This window comes from Akebia trifoliata, unplaced genomic scaffold, assembly GCF_017979445.1.
Source record: "Akebia trifoliata isolate Shusen 1 unplaced genomic scaffold, ASM1797944v1 Contig00564, whole genome shotgun sequence".
Lineage (NCBI taxonomy): Eukaryota > Viridiplantae > Streptophyta > Magnoliopsida > Ranunculales > Lardizabalaceae > Akebia > Akebia trifoliata.
In genome coordinates, this window is record NW_028237102.1 from 17308 (window position 1) to 34433 (window position 17126).

Sequence of the window (17126 nt, forward strand, 5' to 3'; positions counted from 1 at the left end):
CAAAACTTTTAACCCATATAACACAAAATAATTTAGTCATGGTATGGGTTTATTAATTTGTGAGGTGCGTATATACTAATGAGGAGATCATCCCCATCAAAAATCAACTCATTCCAAAACTTTAAACCCATATAAGACAAAATAATTTAGTCATGGTGTGGGTTTATTAATTTGTGAGGTGCTTATATACTTATCCATGGGATGTAAGAGGTAATATTCTTTTAAGAATAAGGGTATACTTATTCATATTCAAAAAAATGAAGGGTATATTTGTCCATATTGAAAAAAGCAAAGTGCTTATCGCTTCAACACTTTTTTTCAGCATCAAAATAGTGCTGAATTTTTTTCACTTATTTTCAGCAATAAACACTGAAAATAAAGAGTAAATAAACGCACGTTATTTTGACAAAAAGTGCTGAATTTAACTTTTTTCAGCAATAAACGCTGAAAAATAGCGCAAACAAACACTGTCTTAGTAGATTTTGAAAATTCTTTGGGGGCAGGTTGGGGGGGACAATTTAGTCATTTTCCTTTTTCTTTTATTTTTTTATTTTTTTTAAATTGAAAAAAATGGTGTCTGGCTCTTTATATATAGTGGGAGAATAGAAGATGATTAAGCATGGAGAGTTCAAAGCTGAAAAAAATTATGGGGATTCGAGTCAGTTTCTTGATGGTGTTGCTTGTATTGGTGGGTTGTTGATTGGTACGGGAACCGTTGTAGCTGATCATAACTCCATTCCGTTCAACAGGAGTAGCTTCCCACCTGGTTTTATTTTTGGGACAGCTTCATCTTCTTACCAGGTATGAGTTGTTGTTGTTGTGGAAGAATCTAGAATCTATTAAACACACACGTGTGGTGCTCTTATACTAGTACGTGTGTATGGTATTTCAGTATGAAGGTGCAGCCAATGAAGGTGGCAGAGGCCCAAGTATATGGGATACTTTCACTCATAAATATCCAGGTTTCTCTCTCTCTATGAATCAATTTTTATAAAAATCACGACATTTAAGAAGCGCTTTTTTACAATCCAGATGTTTTATATGTTTAATGAAAATCAGCTTCTGCATTCAAAATTGTGTTTGATTGACCATAATACCCTTTAATTAAGATGAGAAGTTCATCTTAAAAATAATATTTTTTTTTAAAAAGGTATTTTTTCCAGTCTAGATGTTAAGTAATAATGTTTGGTGAAAAGCAATTTTTTATCCAAAATTGTGTTTGATTGATCATAATACCCCCTTCTACATGAGAAGATGACTTCGTGTTATTTTCAATTCGTGTTTGTGGATTGTAATAAATCTAATACTTTTTGGATTACAATATTTTCTATTCACTAATTTATAAAAATATGTGCTCTTTAGTTGAAGATGTAATTCAACAATTTCGTGTCGTTTTCGAATCGTGTTCATGGATCGTGATAGCTAGAATAACATCCCTTTGTTAGAATATTAGATATGAAGCATTGTAATAAAGTTTACTATGATAAATCAAATCATATTTTAACATTAAGTCTAATTAGTATGATTTGATCCGTTAGTAGTTGACAAATCCTAAAATATAATTTGATGTATTATAGTAAATCTTATTAGGCTCCATAACTAATACTCTAACGTATTTAACCATTTCTTCAAGAAAACTGGTTGTTTCAATAAAGTTTGTAAAATACATGGCGCGCCTGCTTTGTTATTTCCCCTATAATATTCCCTTTCTTTTTTAATTAATGCCTTCATTTCATGGTTCATATCATAGAAATCATGATTTTTTGACACACACACACACACACACCTCTCTCAAAAAAAAAAAAAAAATTGTGACACTCTTCCTGGCATGGCATATGTATAGAATCACATATTTTTTTCTCGAGATACATAATTATACAAATTTATGAGGATATGCAATTGTGTATCCCGAGAAAATCTATGCTCTATGCACATGCCACACCAGGAGAGTATGGGGAAGCATGTCAGAGGGGTGAGTTCGATTATCACAACTCAACATAAGGATACTTGGGTCTAGCACAATGTAGAGTATCATATCATTTTTGGGAAGGAGAATGGTCTCAAAGGTAGAGAGAGACCCAAAAAAAAAAGATGAAGTTTTAACTAATAATTTTAATTAATTTCTTTTAAAATTTAAATAAATTTTCTTTATTAATTGAGGTCAAAAGAAATTTCATATTATATGTATTATACAATCTCTTTAACAGATTTGAGCATGAGATCAGGTAACAAATAAAGTTATGCCGACACTTGTCGTCATATGAGATATAATTCTAGATACAGATGATGAAAGAGGATTGGTATTGTTGACTACTCAACATATAATAGGATATATCTTGACTTAGATGACAATCAGTTAGGGATGGTAATTCTAACAAGACTCGAAAGTGACACCAAGTTAGCGTGTGTTTTTGGGAGGCTATTATTGTTTTGGTCATAATCGTATCAACCAGTCTTACCAGATTATTAAACAAACGTGTTCGAGTTGGGGACATAAACTCATCTAATCCGTTTAATTATTGTGTCATTAAGTACTTGTCGTGCTGATCTACATACAATCTGATCTGTGTACAACTCATATAATTTTCTGCTTGTACGACTTGGCTTATGTTTTGTGTAATTTATATTGATAGTAGTTAGGTTGGTGGATACAGGTAGGTTATAATAGTCGTTGGGTTGTCATCGTTTTTGTATTTGTGTTTGGGTTGTAATCGTGTTGTGTTCACGAGTTATGCATGTAAACCTTGACACGACACGATCCAACCTGTTTGTTAAACAGGTTACCCGGACTATGTCCTGTTACATGTTCATTAAACAGCTTGGATTCGGATTAAAGATTTTGATACAATTATTATACGGGTCGGGTTCAAGCTGAGTAAATCTTTAGAATACCCATACGTCGGACTAGAGCTCTCAATGGATCATTTATGTGAACAAGGGGTAAATTCGGTGACAAGATCTGTCGAATTTACTTGGATTTAACCAAATTCAATGGATCTTAGTGTTGAATTTACCCCTTTTTTCGGCCTGACTTGTTGTCGGTCTGCTTTGGGATGTATTATTAGGCCATTTAATTATAAGGCCAGTTCATCGTGCAACTATTATAATTTATGTATGTAGAAGAAAATTTGCGAGCCAACCAAATTCAAGTTCATCGTGCAACTATTATAATTTATGTATATAGAAGAAAATTTGTGAGCCAACCGAATTTAACCCAAATAACTATGGGTCAAGTTTGGTCAGCCAAGTTTCGAGGAAATAAAAAAAAGGTCAAGTCACGTGACTGACAAATAATTAAAAATTGTCATCCCTTAATATGAATCTTGATCCTTTATTTCATTTTGGTCCGCTTATCCTAAATTTTTGGAATAAGACTTTGTTGATGATGACTATAAACAAATTATCGAATAGAGGTGGTTTATTTTTCTAAATGTTGCAATTAGTCTATGGAGAGATTATTGACTTTTGTGATATATGTATATAATCTTATTAAGCTATTTGAATTTTACTTCTAAGGGAGTGAGAAATCTTCCTTTAGATTATGTCGTATGCAGAAAAAGTGAAGAAAAAATTGAATGATTAAAATATTATAAAGATATTTTGACCGTCGAAATAATATTGACACCATTGAAATGGTCAAAATTTGTGATATTTAGTGTACTTTGATGTTTATTATCAGAATTGTGACTGTCTTTAATTTGTACGCTCTCTAACCTGGTAGTTCATAAAATTATAAATTTTTATTTTTATGTATCTTGAAGTAAATGATCTACTATTCTATGAAGGAAACATACAAAGAGAATAAGATTATCATTATTCTTATTACAATAATAACCTCGATGGTAACATGGGTGAATGGGATAAAAAGAAAATAAAGAAAATTATTAAAACAGTTAAACTTCTTAAATCAGGTTCTCAAACCAATTAAGGATTGGAAAAGATCAAACGATTCAATACCAAACTCTTTCTAGTGGAACCTTCCAAGTTTTTAAAGAAAAATCACACGAGATTTTTGCAATATTGTGAAACTTATTGTTTCAAAGTGGCAAAAACTCTCACGAAATTTCCACTATGAAACCTCGAGAGACTTTAAACTTGTCTTCTGCGAGTCTATGACTTCTAATATTTTGCCAAAATTATTGAATCAATTATTTATAATATTTACGTACCCTTGAGACATTTGAATTTGAAAATGGAAAATTAAAATTACAACTTAAAGAGATAATTTATGGTGTGGTAGGCAAAATAAAGGATGGAAGTAATGGAGATGTAGCCATTGATTCTTATCATCGATACAAGGTATGTAGAGTTTGAGGTTTTTTTTATTTATTTTTATGAATTGGCTTTGTAATTAATAAATGTGTGGGATTTTATAGGAAGATGTAGGGATTATGAAGGAAATGAATTTGGATGCTTATAGATTCTCCATTTCTTGGTCCAGAATCTTACCGAGTAAGACACTCTTCCTTTTTTTTAACTCAAAAATTGATCTCCACCATTGGATCTTAGAATTATTAATGCTAAACATAATAATTAAATAAATAAATAATTCTATTTGCATATCAATATTTTCTTATATGTAACAACCCAATTAACGAAATCATGTATTAAACACAAAATAAGTAGAAATTGGCCCATCTGATCTACTTTTTTTAATTAGTAATTTCATTTATATATTGTAATCTATGATGTAGAACTCATCAAGTCGACTCCACTTGATTTTGGTTGGACTCGATATACAACTCAAGTGAAGAGAACTCAAACTAGTTGAGTCAAAATTTTGCCGAGTCACGAGACTCTATGTATATTTAGGTGGTATTGGTTGTTTGCACTATTTTTTAGCGTTTATTGCTAAAAAATAAAAAACCAATACTATTTTGTTTTTAATTTTTATGTTGAAGCGGTAAGTACTTCACTTTTTTCGGCATGGATAAGTATACCTTTCATTTATTTTGATATGAATAAGTATGCTCTTATGCTTAAAAAAATATTACCTCTTATATCTCATGGATAAGTATATAAGCATCTCACAAATTAATGAATCCATACTATAATCAAATTGTTTTATTTTATATGGGTTAAAAGTTTTTGATTGAGTTGATTTTTGCTGAGGATGGTATCTACAATGAGGAAATCATCCTTATAAAAAATCAGTTCATTCCAAAACTTCTAACTCTATCAAAATCAATTCAAGAACCGTAAATTTTTCATTTTTTTTTTTTTCGAAAATCATATTTGACATGGTTAGAAATTTCAGAATGGGCTAATTTTTGGTGATGATGATATCTAGACCATATAGACCATCCTCACCCAAAATTGGCTCATTCCAAAAACTTTAACCCATATAAGACCAAAAAAATTTGGCTATGATGTGGGTTGCCCTTATTAATTCATGGGATGCTTTTATAATTACACATCCTTCATTTCCATCGAAAATTATTCATCCAAAATTAAGTTCTTTTAATGTTGATTTCAAATTTTGGTGATTTGTATAGTATTGTTATTTTTAATTTGAAATTTGTGAGGTTTTAGAAATTAAAATTATTATTTGAAATTAAAATTTTGAATATTACTTATTATTTAAAAATGAATTCTATTTTAATTTTATAAGAAATAATATATTTTATTATGTTTGATAAGAAATAAATATTTGAAACATGCAAACAATGTATAATATGATTGTAAGGGTAAAAAAGATAATTTATTAATTTCAACAATGTGTAACAAATATAATTTTACGAATTTAATGCTTAAATTTAGAACTTATAAGTTTTAGTTTAGCACCTATTTTTTTCAGTTAAATAAATAACACCTTAGTTGATCTTTTTTGAATATTTTAATTTTCTCAGATGGAAAGCTAAGTGGGGGAGTAAACGAAGAAGGCATTAAATATTACAACAATCTCATCAATGAGCTCCTATCCAACGGTCATCATTCAATCTCACACACTCATCTATTGCTATCATGAGCCTATGTCTCTGATCTTCTGGTTATCATGCGCAGGTCTTCTGCCCTTTGTGACTCTCTATCATTGGGATCTTCCCCAAGCTCTGGAAGACGAATATGGTGGTTTTTTAAGTCCACGTGTCGCGTAAGTAACTTAACATAAACTAGTGATGGCTGTATACGGTGACGATACAGTGGATCAAAACCATCAAGAAGTGGACCCCATCTTAAAATTCAACCATCAAAAGGGCTTAAATAAAAAATATATTTATTAAACAGTTTTTGCAGATGAGTTCGACTAGCCTTACAAATTACTAAGGATTTCACCCTTGCTATGGGTCCTTGGGCTCAACTTATGGCAACCAAAACCATGATCTGATGCCTCAGTGTAGTAGATGATAAAATTCTATGAACTTTGAAAAAAGAAAAAAAATATTCAAAAGAAATTATTTTCATTGTTGTATTTTAATTTTAAATTTGAGAGTTATAGGTGGAAGTTCGTAGCTGTCAATTTTCGAAACCTTGGTTCAAGATCAAAAGAATTTCTTTTTTAGAACAGAGTTTTTCCATGAAAACAAGAGAGTTGTGGTGTTGGATTGCCAAGGTGGCAATCCATTTGAGCAAAACGACCTTTAGTAGGCATAAAATCTTACTAAATTAGTAAGGAAAGTGTTAGTGTTTGAAGATTATATTTTAAAATAGTTTTGCAATTTTTATAATTAACGAGCTTGATTATAGGGTGGCGTGATTTTCGATTTTCTTGATTTTTACCATATTGACCCCCATAGATTTGTTTCCTTTGGATAAACAACTGCAAATCCCCATAAAAGATGTATAGTTGTGTGTCCTAAGAAAACAGATCAATGGTTTCGTGTTCATGACATGTCAGTCGAGTATTGACCGAGTGAAGACTTTTTTGTTAGAAAATCATCATTCATAATAAAATAGGTATTTTAGAAACATCTCTTGTAAATTAGTGATATTAGGTTTACTGTCATGCAAAATGCATTAGGTTTACCCCCTTGACTGTAAGTCAACAATGTTTTTTTCTTGATGATTTATTTTGATATTTTAAAATTTTGATTTAATAATTTAAGTATTTAAAGAGCATTTTGAAAAAAATCAAAATCAAAATCAAAATTTTATCGTTAAATCATCAAGCATACGCAACGTTGACTTAAGGGTTAAGGGGTAAGCCTAATATTGCATTTTGCAATGGGGTAAATCTAATATCACCAATTTTACAGGGGGTGTTTCTAAAATACCCTAATAAAACCTCCACATTCACCTTTTCACCCTCTTACCGAGATATATATATATATATATTTTAAATATCGTGGGTATCCCCACCCTTTAAGTTGGACTGATCTCGTGGTCACATGCACCGCCCCCTCAAAAAATCCTATGTGCAATAGGTTAAGTCAAGGGTCAACAGGACCTGGAGGGTGGCCCCAAGAAATTCATAGCTTCACGAGATTTCGAAAACTTGACCTACTCTTTGCTGAGGAGCCAACCCCTTGGGGTTACCCTCTTACTCATTTAAAAATGGTCAAACGTGACTAGTTAATTTCCAAACATTTCATTTCTAATAATAATGTATTTATGATAGAATGTCATCTATGTGACATTAATGGCATTTTCAAACAACAATGCACATTACTTGATCTCTCTTCTTTCTTTCTTTTTTTTTTTTTTCTATCTTTATTCACACATAAATTTTTTTTTTTTTTTTTTTTGTTTTTAAATTGATCTATCTGGTTTGATATGCAGGGATGATTTCAAGGACTACGCAGAGCTGTGTTACAAGAAATTTGGTGATCGAGTGAAGCATTGGATCACCTTAAATGAACCATTAACCTTCTGCCAGGAAGGATACACCTTTGGCATCCATGCGCCCGGGCGATGCTCTAAATCTGTTGGAAATTGTAGCGCTGGCGATTCAGGGAGGGAGCCGTATTTGGTGGCCCACCACCAACTTTTGGCTCATGCCGCTGCCGTAAAAGTTTATAAGGAGAAATACCAGGTGAACATCAGATCATTTGAATGGTTGAGATTTTTCGAGTGTTGTTGATTGGATGACAAGATGTGTACAATCTTGTGTGCGTTTCTTGTACACAATATCATTATGATTAAACTACTTAGGGACTATTATATGGCTAAAATACTAAAGGGTCATTTACCAAAACATGTACTAAAAATTTTCAAAATGGCACACTATACATGTTAATTTCCAAATCGGTAATTTATCATCATTTTCAAAATTAAAATATTTTTGTTTGTGTGGAGAAAATTCACAATTTTATAAAACATAACTTATTTTAAACTGTTTCACTAAAATTAAGCGGGGAAAGTGTTTATTGTTTTGTAGAATAGATTTTTTCTTTTCACTTTAACGAAAATATTTTAATTTAAAAAAAAAATTTTAATTCACTAATTTCATGCAGTTTTGATAAATTTTCAATTTTACTTCATCGTTCTAGTAATTTTTTCCTAAACTTTGCACACCACGGGGTGGGGTCAGGGGCTAGGCAATCGCCAATTACCCCACCTAATGTGATGCACTTAGAAGAGTTAGATCAGAGTGGAAGTTTGCCTCTTACGTACCTAGTCTAGACATTTGTTGTCTCCCCCTTGCCAAAGGTTTCATTTGAGGTACACAACTCCATCCCAACTTTACTAAATCGAGAAACCATATCTTCTAGTATCCGATTGATAATTCTCGATCAATGTCTCCTTATGACAAAAAAGGTTTCAAGTCGTCTTCTTCTGAGTTCGATCACAATGTGTGGGTTGTCCAGAAGGGGTTGGCTCAATGGCAATTTTGGACTGATAAAAGGTTAATACCTGTAAGTCATGAGTTTGATGCTCAATATGAGTATTAATTCCTCAAGGGCTACCCGCAAGGGCACATCCTCACTTACCTAGCATATGTGATGTGTAGGCATTGCATGTGCCCTGAGACTAGTCCTGGGACAAGACCATGGTCTATGGACTGGGCAAAGATACAGGCTCGGTATGTTGTTTACGGCGATAGCCAGTTATAAAAATAAATAAAAAGTCATAAACAGGTGATGTTATCTAACTTCATATCTCGAGGAGCCAAATGTCAATATAATTAAGTGGGTGTTGTGTTATATTTCTTATCCCTATAATATGTGCAGGAGTCTCAAGGGGGGAAGATTGGAATTACATTGGTGTCTAGTTGGTTTGTTCCTTACTCCAATGCCAATGCTGACGATGATGCAGCTCAGCGAGCACTTGACTTCCAATTAGGATGGTGAGTAACCTCCGTTGCCCCACCAACTATTCACTATCACACACCAAAACACTTGAAGGGTCACAACTCACAATCCCTAGAATCATGAAAAACATTAATGATTAATATTTAATAATAAAAAATAAGAAATCCCAACATTGGAATATGAAAATATGAGAGCTACTATTGCCACTCCAACTTTTGCTAACCCACCTCAACTGTGTGCAATTCTTTGTTGATTTACATGGGAATTGGTGTGGCTTAGCAAAAGTTGGTGTGGCAATAGCATCTCTCTAAAATATATATCTCTAGGATATATCATATTTCCTAAAATCAAAGAAGACAAGGATTTCTAATAGAGAGAAAAAGAAAGAGGAATATATAGTAGATTATCTTTGAAGAAGAAGGAACACTATAAATAAATAAATAAAGTTTCTAAGGATTTTACGAAAAAGGAAAAAGAGGGTTAGGGTTACTAGGCAATAATTAGGACATGTAATTAAGCATCATTTTTTTATTTATTGAAGTGGAATAATTTCAATTGGTGGATCAAGAAATGAGATCTTTCTCACATAACATTTTCTTTAAAATCATAATGTTTGTTCAATTATTTCTACTCATATAATAAGGGGTCCCGTTCAGCACCCTAAGCTTTACCACACACTTTAACAAACGTGTTTTGTCTTACATGGGTTAGAAGTTTTGGAATCAGCTGATTTTTGGTGAGGATGATCTCTATGGTGAGGAGATCATCCTCACCAAAAATCAGCTCATTCCAAAACTTCTAACCCCATCAAAAATGATTTGCAAAAAATGGACGGTCCACAATTTTTCAACGTGTAAACATGGGGCTAAACATTTCAGAATGGGCTGATTTTTGGGGAGGATGATCTTCTAATCATAGAGATCATCCTCACCAAAAATCAGCCCATTCCAAAACTTCTAACCCATGTAGGACAAAAAACGTTTGTTAAAGTGTGTGGTAAAACTTAGGGTGCTGAACATTTCCCTATAATAAGAACCTATCTCAAGAAGGGTAGGTCAAGAGTTCAAAATCCCATAACAATGAATTCCTTGGGGCCACCCTCCAGGGTCAGGTTGACCCTCGACTCAACCGGTTGCAAGTAGGACTTTCCGAGGGGTCGGTGCGTGTAACCGTGGGACTACTCTCACCCGAAGTATGGGGATACCTGGAAAAAAAAATAAAAAATTCAATCCTTTTTTTTTTTTTTTTACTATGACAACCATTAATTTTTTGTAAACTTAAATAAAATCTCCAATTAAGTCAAAAGAAGGTGATCTAAGGCTTTCTTGTTATTTTTATAGGTTCATGGATCCTGTGACCAAAGGTGTCTATCCAAAAAGTATGCAACTGCTTGTTGGGAGTCGACTACCAAAATTTTCGAAAGAGCAATCAAGAGTGCTAAAAGGATCGATCGATTTTCTTGGATTGAATTACTACACTGCAAATTATGCAAGTAGTGTTCCCTTTAGTAATAATGTTGAAGTAAGCTATCTCACAGATTTCCGTGCTAATCTCACTGGTAAGTACAAATCTAACTTAATATATAATAGAATTTATATTGCCACACCAACTTTTATTATAATACACCAATTTTACAAAGAGAAATTTCCGTAAACATGCGTAACTTATGACGAAATTCTGATTCCGGTACATCGTCCATTTTAATTTCCAAAGCCATGTTTTCTAGCGAGATTGTTGCACTTTTATAATTAGCAATCTTGCTAATAAATTACCAGCGAGATCGCAAGTAATGTTAAAGTTAAATACCCTTGATATTTTTTAACTGCAAGATTCTTGGTAATTTATCAATGAGATATTGTTGATGATAAATATTTAAAAATATGTCTTTATATTTAAAAATTAAATATATTTTGACTCACTCAACTCGACTCATAAGTGCTGAGTTTGCTATATACATGCAAGTACTAAAGTTATATTGTCATTAATAGAATGTTTGTTTTATGTTTTAGTATGTAAAAGTAACTAATAAAACAATTGTATTTTGTTCTGGCAGGGGTGAGGAATGGTATCCCAATTGGTGTGAAGGTGAGAATTAATGAACTAAAATAAATAAATAAAAATACAAAACTAATAAAAGAATCTTAATAAGTAGAAGAAGTCGAAAAATAGACGTGTTAGTGTTACATGATTTCTTCGGATTTATACATATATGAATCCAAGGCTAGATCATCTTTTTTTTTTTTCCGAAAGAGTTGGGATGAGCTAGAAACGAACCTTGTTCCTTCATTCAATTCTCTCCAGAGCCACATCTTGTCTTTGAGTCAAAAAGCATCTATGGTTCCGACACACTTTCACGTGAGGATGTGCAATATGAGCTATAATCTTAAGGTCACTCCAGCATGACTCATCTCATAATGGACTAATTTTTGGTAAAAATGATCTTATACTGATCACATATACAATGGTCTTTTAAGTGCCAAATGATCATGAGTTGGACTGCATGAACCAATCAATGATAAAAATACTCATTGACTTGGCCGCTAAGACGCAATTAGGCTAAGACTTGAATCCAAATCATCTTAAATAATGTGTGCCTTGGATTCTGAATTTGAATTTTTATGACCAGGCCAGATTGGGTCTATATTAAACCTGGAACAACCTGGCCCATTGACACCCGGCCATAACCATATATATTTCTTCTTCTAAAATATAGTACTAAACGATTTTGCAGGCTGCTTCAGACTGGCTCTATGTGTATCCAAAAGGGATCCGAGATCTCCTCCTTTACATCAAGAAAAAATATAACAATCCAACCATTTACATTACCGAAAATGGTAAAAATTCGTATCTTTTACTATTAGAAAAAAGACTTTAGACATCAATTTCTTTTAAAAAAACGTCAATTTTGAATCTAAAGTGCATTTTTTGCAAGTGGAGGGATCACGGAAAAAAGTGCAAGATTTTAGACATCAATTTATGTTGAATCTTTTAATGTCGGTTTTGGAAAAATCGGTGTCTAAAAATCGCCTTTTACATGCACTTTTTTCATCTGAAGAATAAACATCACTCTTATAGACTTCCCTTTTTCTCATAGACATCATTTAAAAAGTGATATTTTGTGTTTTAATCCGAAATAATATATATTGAGTTCTTTTGCAGGTGTATCTGAGTTCAATAATGGTACATTGTCTCTAGAGGAAGCTTTGGAGGACAAAATGAGGATAGACTTCTACTATCACCATCTTTTGTTTGTTAATAAAGCTATCAAGTAAGTGTTGAACTTTTAAAAGGATACATATTAGAACCTCCCAAATTTAAAGTATTTTGATTTATTTCTTTTTTGATTAAGAAAAAGATTTAACTATTTTAGAGTTCTTTAATTTTTAACTTAGATTGATAAGGCACCTGATTATATTTTTGCATGGAGTCCAGATTGTTTGCACCTAGGGTGGAGATTGAAAACCCTCCTCCCGCACCTCACCATATACATGCCACATAAACCACAATTCAAGGAAATTTTAAAAATGAGATATTTTAGGCATTAATTCTTTGGCTTGTGACTTTCGTTATTACATGAAAAAGGGATAAATGATACACCAAGGTTTGTCGAATTTAGCAATAATCAACCGACCTTGGAGTTTAATTTACCCTTTTATCACATAGTGTAGTGGCATGTATTGAGGTGTGCAAGGAGGGTTTCAATCCTTCACTTTGGATATATAAGATCTTGCATGCCACAAGGAGGTGCACCCCATATACATAGGTGGTTCTTTTGGCCATGCAACCCATTCCCTCTCTCCGCTTATGTATATAAAGTGATGAAATCAATTATTATCGTAAAAATATATATGTAACTTTTCGGAATTTTACAGGAAAGGTGTCGATTTGAGGGGATATTTTGCATGGTCTCTGTTGGACAACTTCGAATGGGCGGATGGTTACACAGTTCGATTTGGTATCAACTACGTAGATTACAAAAATGGATTGAAGCGTTACCCCAAGCATTCCTCCCTATGGTTTAAGAAATTCCTTCAGAAATAAAACCAACTGGTTTTATTTATCATAATTCGTCTTAATTAAATAAATCGGTCAAGGGATATCTGTAATTGTTTCGCTTCTTTAGCTTACTGTCATGATAATTTATATGTAGAAAAACATGCATGTTGTGATATTTATTATAATAATGAGGCTCGATTATATGGACTTGAGCCGCTCGCTTGGAAATATTTCTTTCAAGAGTTCGAGTTTGATGTGACTTTTTTGCATTAAAAAAAAAAAATTTATATATATATAAAATGAGTAGAGATTATACCCTATTCTTAAATATAAAAAGCATATCTATATATATATATATATATATATATATATATATAATGAATAGAGATTATACCCTATTCTTAAATATAAAAAGCATGATATGTAATATCTTGTCGAATGATGTTTAGGCATGTTAATCATATAGATTTAAATTTTGGCAGACTTATCATCTACACATAAAAATTAAACTTGATTGGTAATGACTTCAATCAAATCATTATATTTGATAGTTTTTCATAGTTAATCATTAGATACCCCATGTTTTCAAACAAATCGCGTGCTCCCTACAAATAATATTTGTATGAGAGACTAACATAAAATGACTTACGTGACTTGGTCTTCAATCTCTAGCTCAAACCCCTACTTGTTAAATTCTAGGGTAATTTTTTTTCCTATTTAATCTGTTTTCAATCTATGGGATTCAATGTTTGTTGAAAACTCTTAATTTTTCTAACAAAGTTATGTACTTTTTTACCTCTCCAAAAATCTTATTTTGTTCTTTATATTTGAAGGTTGAAGGAGATAAAATCTTACAATTAAAGTCATATTTACCTTAAAATATATCATCTTTAAGCTGTTAATTTCTAGGGTAACCTATATTTAAGTTATTTGAGTTCATTGTCAATATCTTGTAGGAACACTTGATTTTTCTACCCAAAAATCCATCATTCCTCTTCTCTGAAATTTTATCTTGGTTTTGACATAGGAAGGTCGAAGAAGATAGAAAATGACGGTAAAAAAAATTGAATAGGACTGGTTTTGGGAGAAAATATTTAGGGATTTTCGACCAAATGTTGAAGATGAGGGTATTTAAGTCATTTGTGTTCATCTAAGAGAAGAAGACCTAGGTAAGGGGGGCATGTCATCAGTTTGAAAACACAAAGACTATCTCTAATATTGATAAAAAGTGTAGGGGCATGTCTAAATCACCCGTAACATACACCAAACATATCTATCAAAAAAAAATAAAAGATACAAATACTATAAACAAAGCTTTAAATCGAAAGGAAATCAACAAGAGATTCTAATGGCACACCAAATTTTACTAACAATACACAACTCTTTTGGAAATTAATTGGTTGTTTACATATAGTTTTGTATTATAAATAAAAATTGGTGAGTTAATAAAAGTTCTCATAAGCAATTAACAAAGAAAAACATTTTCCTTACTGCCCTAGAAAAATTTTAACTCTTACTAAGAGTCCTTGGGCTCAAATGGATTACTATATCGGAAAGCCAACATCTTGTCCCTCTAGATTTCATGTAAAATTCATATCCAAAAAAAATAAAAAATGGGTTTAATCCAACGTTTTGAAAATCGATGACTACTAAACTTTCACAAAACTCTCAAATTAAATTAAAATTCAACAGTGAAAAATAATACAATTTTTTAAATATTTGTTTTCAAAGGTGTGCTCAACTACCCTTAGTAAGATTTGAAATCTTACCAAGATAGTAAGGCTAGTCATACTCATTAAGAAATTGCAATATAAGAATAGAGCTTCTAATGCCACACCAACTTTTAATAAGGGCACCTGAAGATGTGTGCTAATTCTTTATACCATATGAATTTGGGTGCTCTTACTAAAGGAGATGAGTGTTGATGGTATAAAAAAAAAAATAGAATGAGTTTTCTCACTGCCCTTTTAAAATCGTCTGGCCGGTATTATTGTCCTTCACAGAAAATGAGTCAGAAGTAAATATTAGGGCTGCACATGGTTCGGTTTGGTTTGGGTTGGGGGTAGAATAAAAATTAAATTGAACTTGATCGGTTCTACAAATCCGAAATCGAAAACGAACTGACTACACCCTAGAACCGAACCACCCAAACCGAAATTAGTTCGGTTTGATTATCGGGTCACCAATTATTGTTTTGGTTCCAATTCTTTTATCATCTTTTGAGGCACTTAGGAGCATTGAATCTAGTTTGGGTGAAAGTTCTAAACCAAGGATTTGAGGTGCAGTGGTCATGGACAAAACATTTTGTAGGGATTGCATCGGATAGAGAGAGCATTGTGGGTACATTTGGACTTTAAATGAACTGATTTGCTTTAGCAAATCATGGTTTTAAAACCCAGATTTGTTCATTAAAGAGTTATATTTGGGTTGAAATATAACTGGTGGGTTCATAGCCATGGAAGATAACTAGTGGTTCTTTGAGTTACAGATAGAGAGTATCTTTTTCTGATTGACTAATGGATTTGTAACTCAACCTGACCACGTGACTCAAAAACTCACTGACGTGTCATGAGCAAAGAACGTAGATTCTTTCGCTCAGGATACACAACTGCAGATGGCAGGTCGGTTGTGTATCCCGAGGGACATAATCTACCGTTCTTTGCCTATGCCAGGTAGGTGAGTTTTTGTTGAGTTACAAAATCAGCACTCTTTCTGATTTTTCGACAAAGCGGTGACGTCAAGGATCGAATCTCTAGTGAGGGGTAGGGTTAGGGTTTCAGTATTTCACTAAAGGGTTTTGCTGCCTTTTGCAGGTTGGGAAATAAGAGAAAGATAAAAGAGAAGGAAAAAAAGAGATTGTTTTTTGTTCATTGAATTTTAATTATTAAATAATATATATATATATATATATATATATTATATATATATATATATATATTATATATATATATATATATATATATATTATATATATATATATATATATATATTATTTATTATTTAATGATATTGGTTGATTCTCGATTTGGTTCAGTATATATATATATATATAGGGTCCCGTTCAGCAACAAACATTTTGGCAAACATTTTGGCAAAACATTTTTCAAAACATGTGTTAGAGATTTTGGAATGGGCTGATTTTTTGTGAGGATGATCTCTACAGTGAGGAGATCATCCTCACCAAAAACCAGCCCATTCCAAAATTTCTAGCCCCAGTTTACAAGTTGAAAAATCGTGGACCGTCCATTTTTTGTAAACCATTTTTGATGGGGTTAGAAGTTTTGGAATGGGCTGATTTTTGGTGATGATGATCTCCTCACCGCAGAGATCATCCTCACCAAAAATCAGCCCATTCCAAAACCTCTAACTCATATTTTGAAAAATGTTTTGCCAAAATGTTTGTCAAAATGTTTGTTGCTGAACATTTCCCATATATATATAGGGATATATATATATATCTATATATATATATAGGGGGGCGTTCAGCAACAAACATTTTGGCAAAATATTTTTCAAAACATGAGTTAGAGGTCTTGGAATGGGCTGATTTTTGGTGAGGATGATCTCTACGGTGAGGAGATCATCCTCACCAAAAATCAGCCCACTCCAAAACTTCTAGCCCCAGTTTACAAGTTGAAAAATCGTGGACCGTCCATTTTTTGTAAACCAGTTTTGATGGGGTTAGAAGTTTTGGAATGGGCTGATTTTTGGTGATGATGATCTCCTCACTGTAGAGATCATCCTCACCAAAAATCAGCCCATTCCAAGACCTCTAACCCATGTTTTGCCAAAATGTTTGTTGCTGAACATTTCCCATATATATATATATTATTTATTATTTAATGATATTGGTGGGTTCTCGATTTGGTTCAGTTCCATGATTCCCTTAAACAGAGAATTGAACTAAAAAATCAAACCAAACCAATCCGAAATGCCTTGGTT

General features: G+C 32.4%; 1 protein-coding gene across 1 annotated transcript; it reads left to right on the forward strand.

Annotated features, from left to right (window-relative positions):
• Nucleotides 1-584: 584 nt before the first annotated feature.
• LOC147381338 (beta-glucosidase 13-like) lies at nucleotides 585-13402 on the forward strand. Its single transcript, XM_086430565.1, has 13 exons — nucleotides 585-801; nucleotides 893-962; nucleotides 4241-4299; nucleotides 4377-4452; nucleotides 5850-5927; nucleotides 6004-6091; nucleotides 7717-7969; nucleotides 9108-9223; nucleotides 10529-10746; nucleotides 11242-11273; nucleotides 11920-12022; nucleotides 12348-12456; nucleotides 13061-13402. The coding sequence occupies exons 1-13, from the start codon at nucleotides 610-612 to the stop codon at nucleotides 13227-13229; spliced, it is 1563 nt and encodes a 520-aa protein (XP_086286691.1). The 5' UTR covers nucleotides 585-609; the 3' UTR covers nucleotides 13230-13402.
• The last annotated feature ends 3724 nt before the right edge of the window (nucleotides 13403-17126 follow it).

Excerpts from the sequence above, each read along its gene's own strand:
- LOC147381338 (XM_086430565.1), top strand. The coding sequence starts at position 610 with ATGATTAAGCATGGAGAGTTCAAAGCTGAAAAAAATTATGGGGATTCG. Across the intron at positions 9,224-10,528 it reads CTTGACTTCCAATTAGGATG|GTTCATGGATCCTGTGACCA; the intron begins GTGAGTAACCTC and ends TTATTTTTATAG. Across the intron at positions 10,747-11,241 it reads TTTCCGTGCTAATCTCACTG|GGGTGAGGAATGGTATCCCA; the intron begins GTAAGTACAAAT and ends TTGTTCTGGCAG.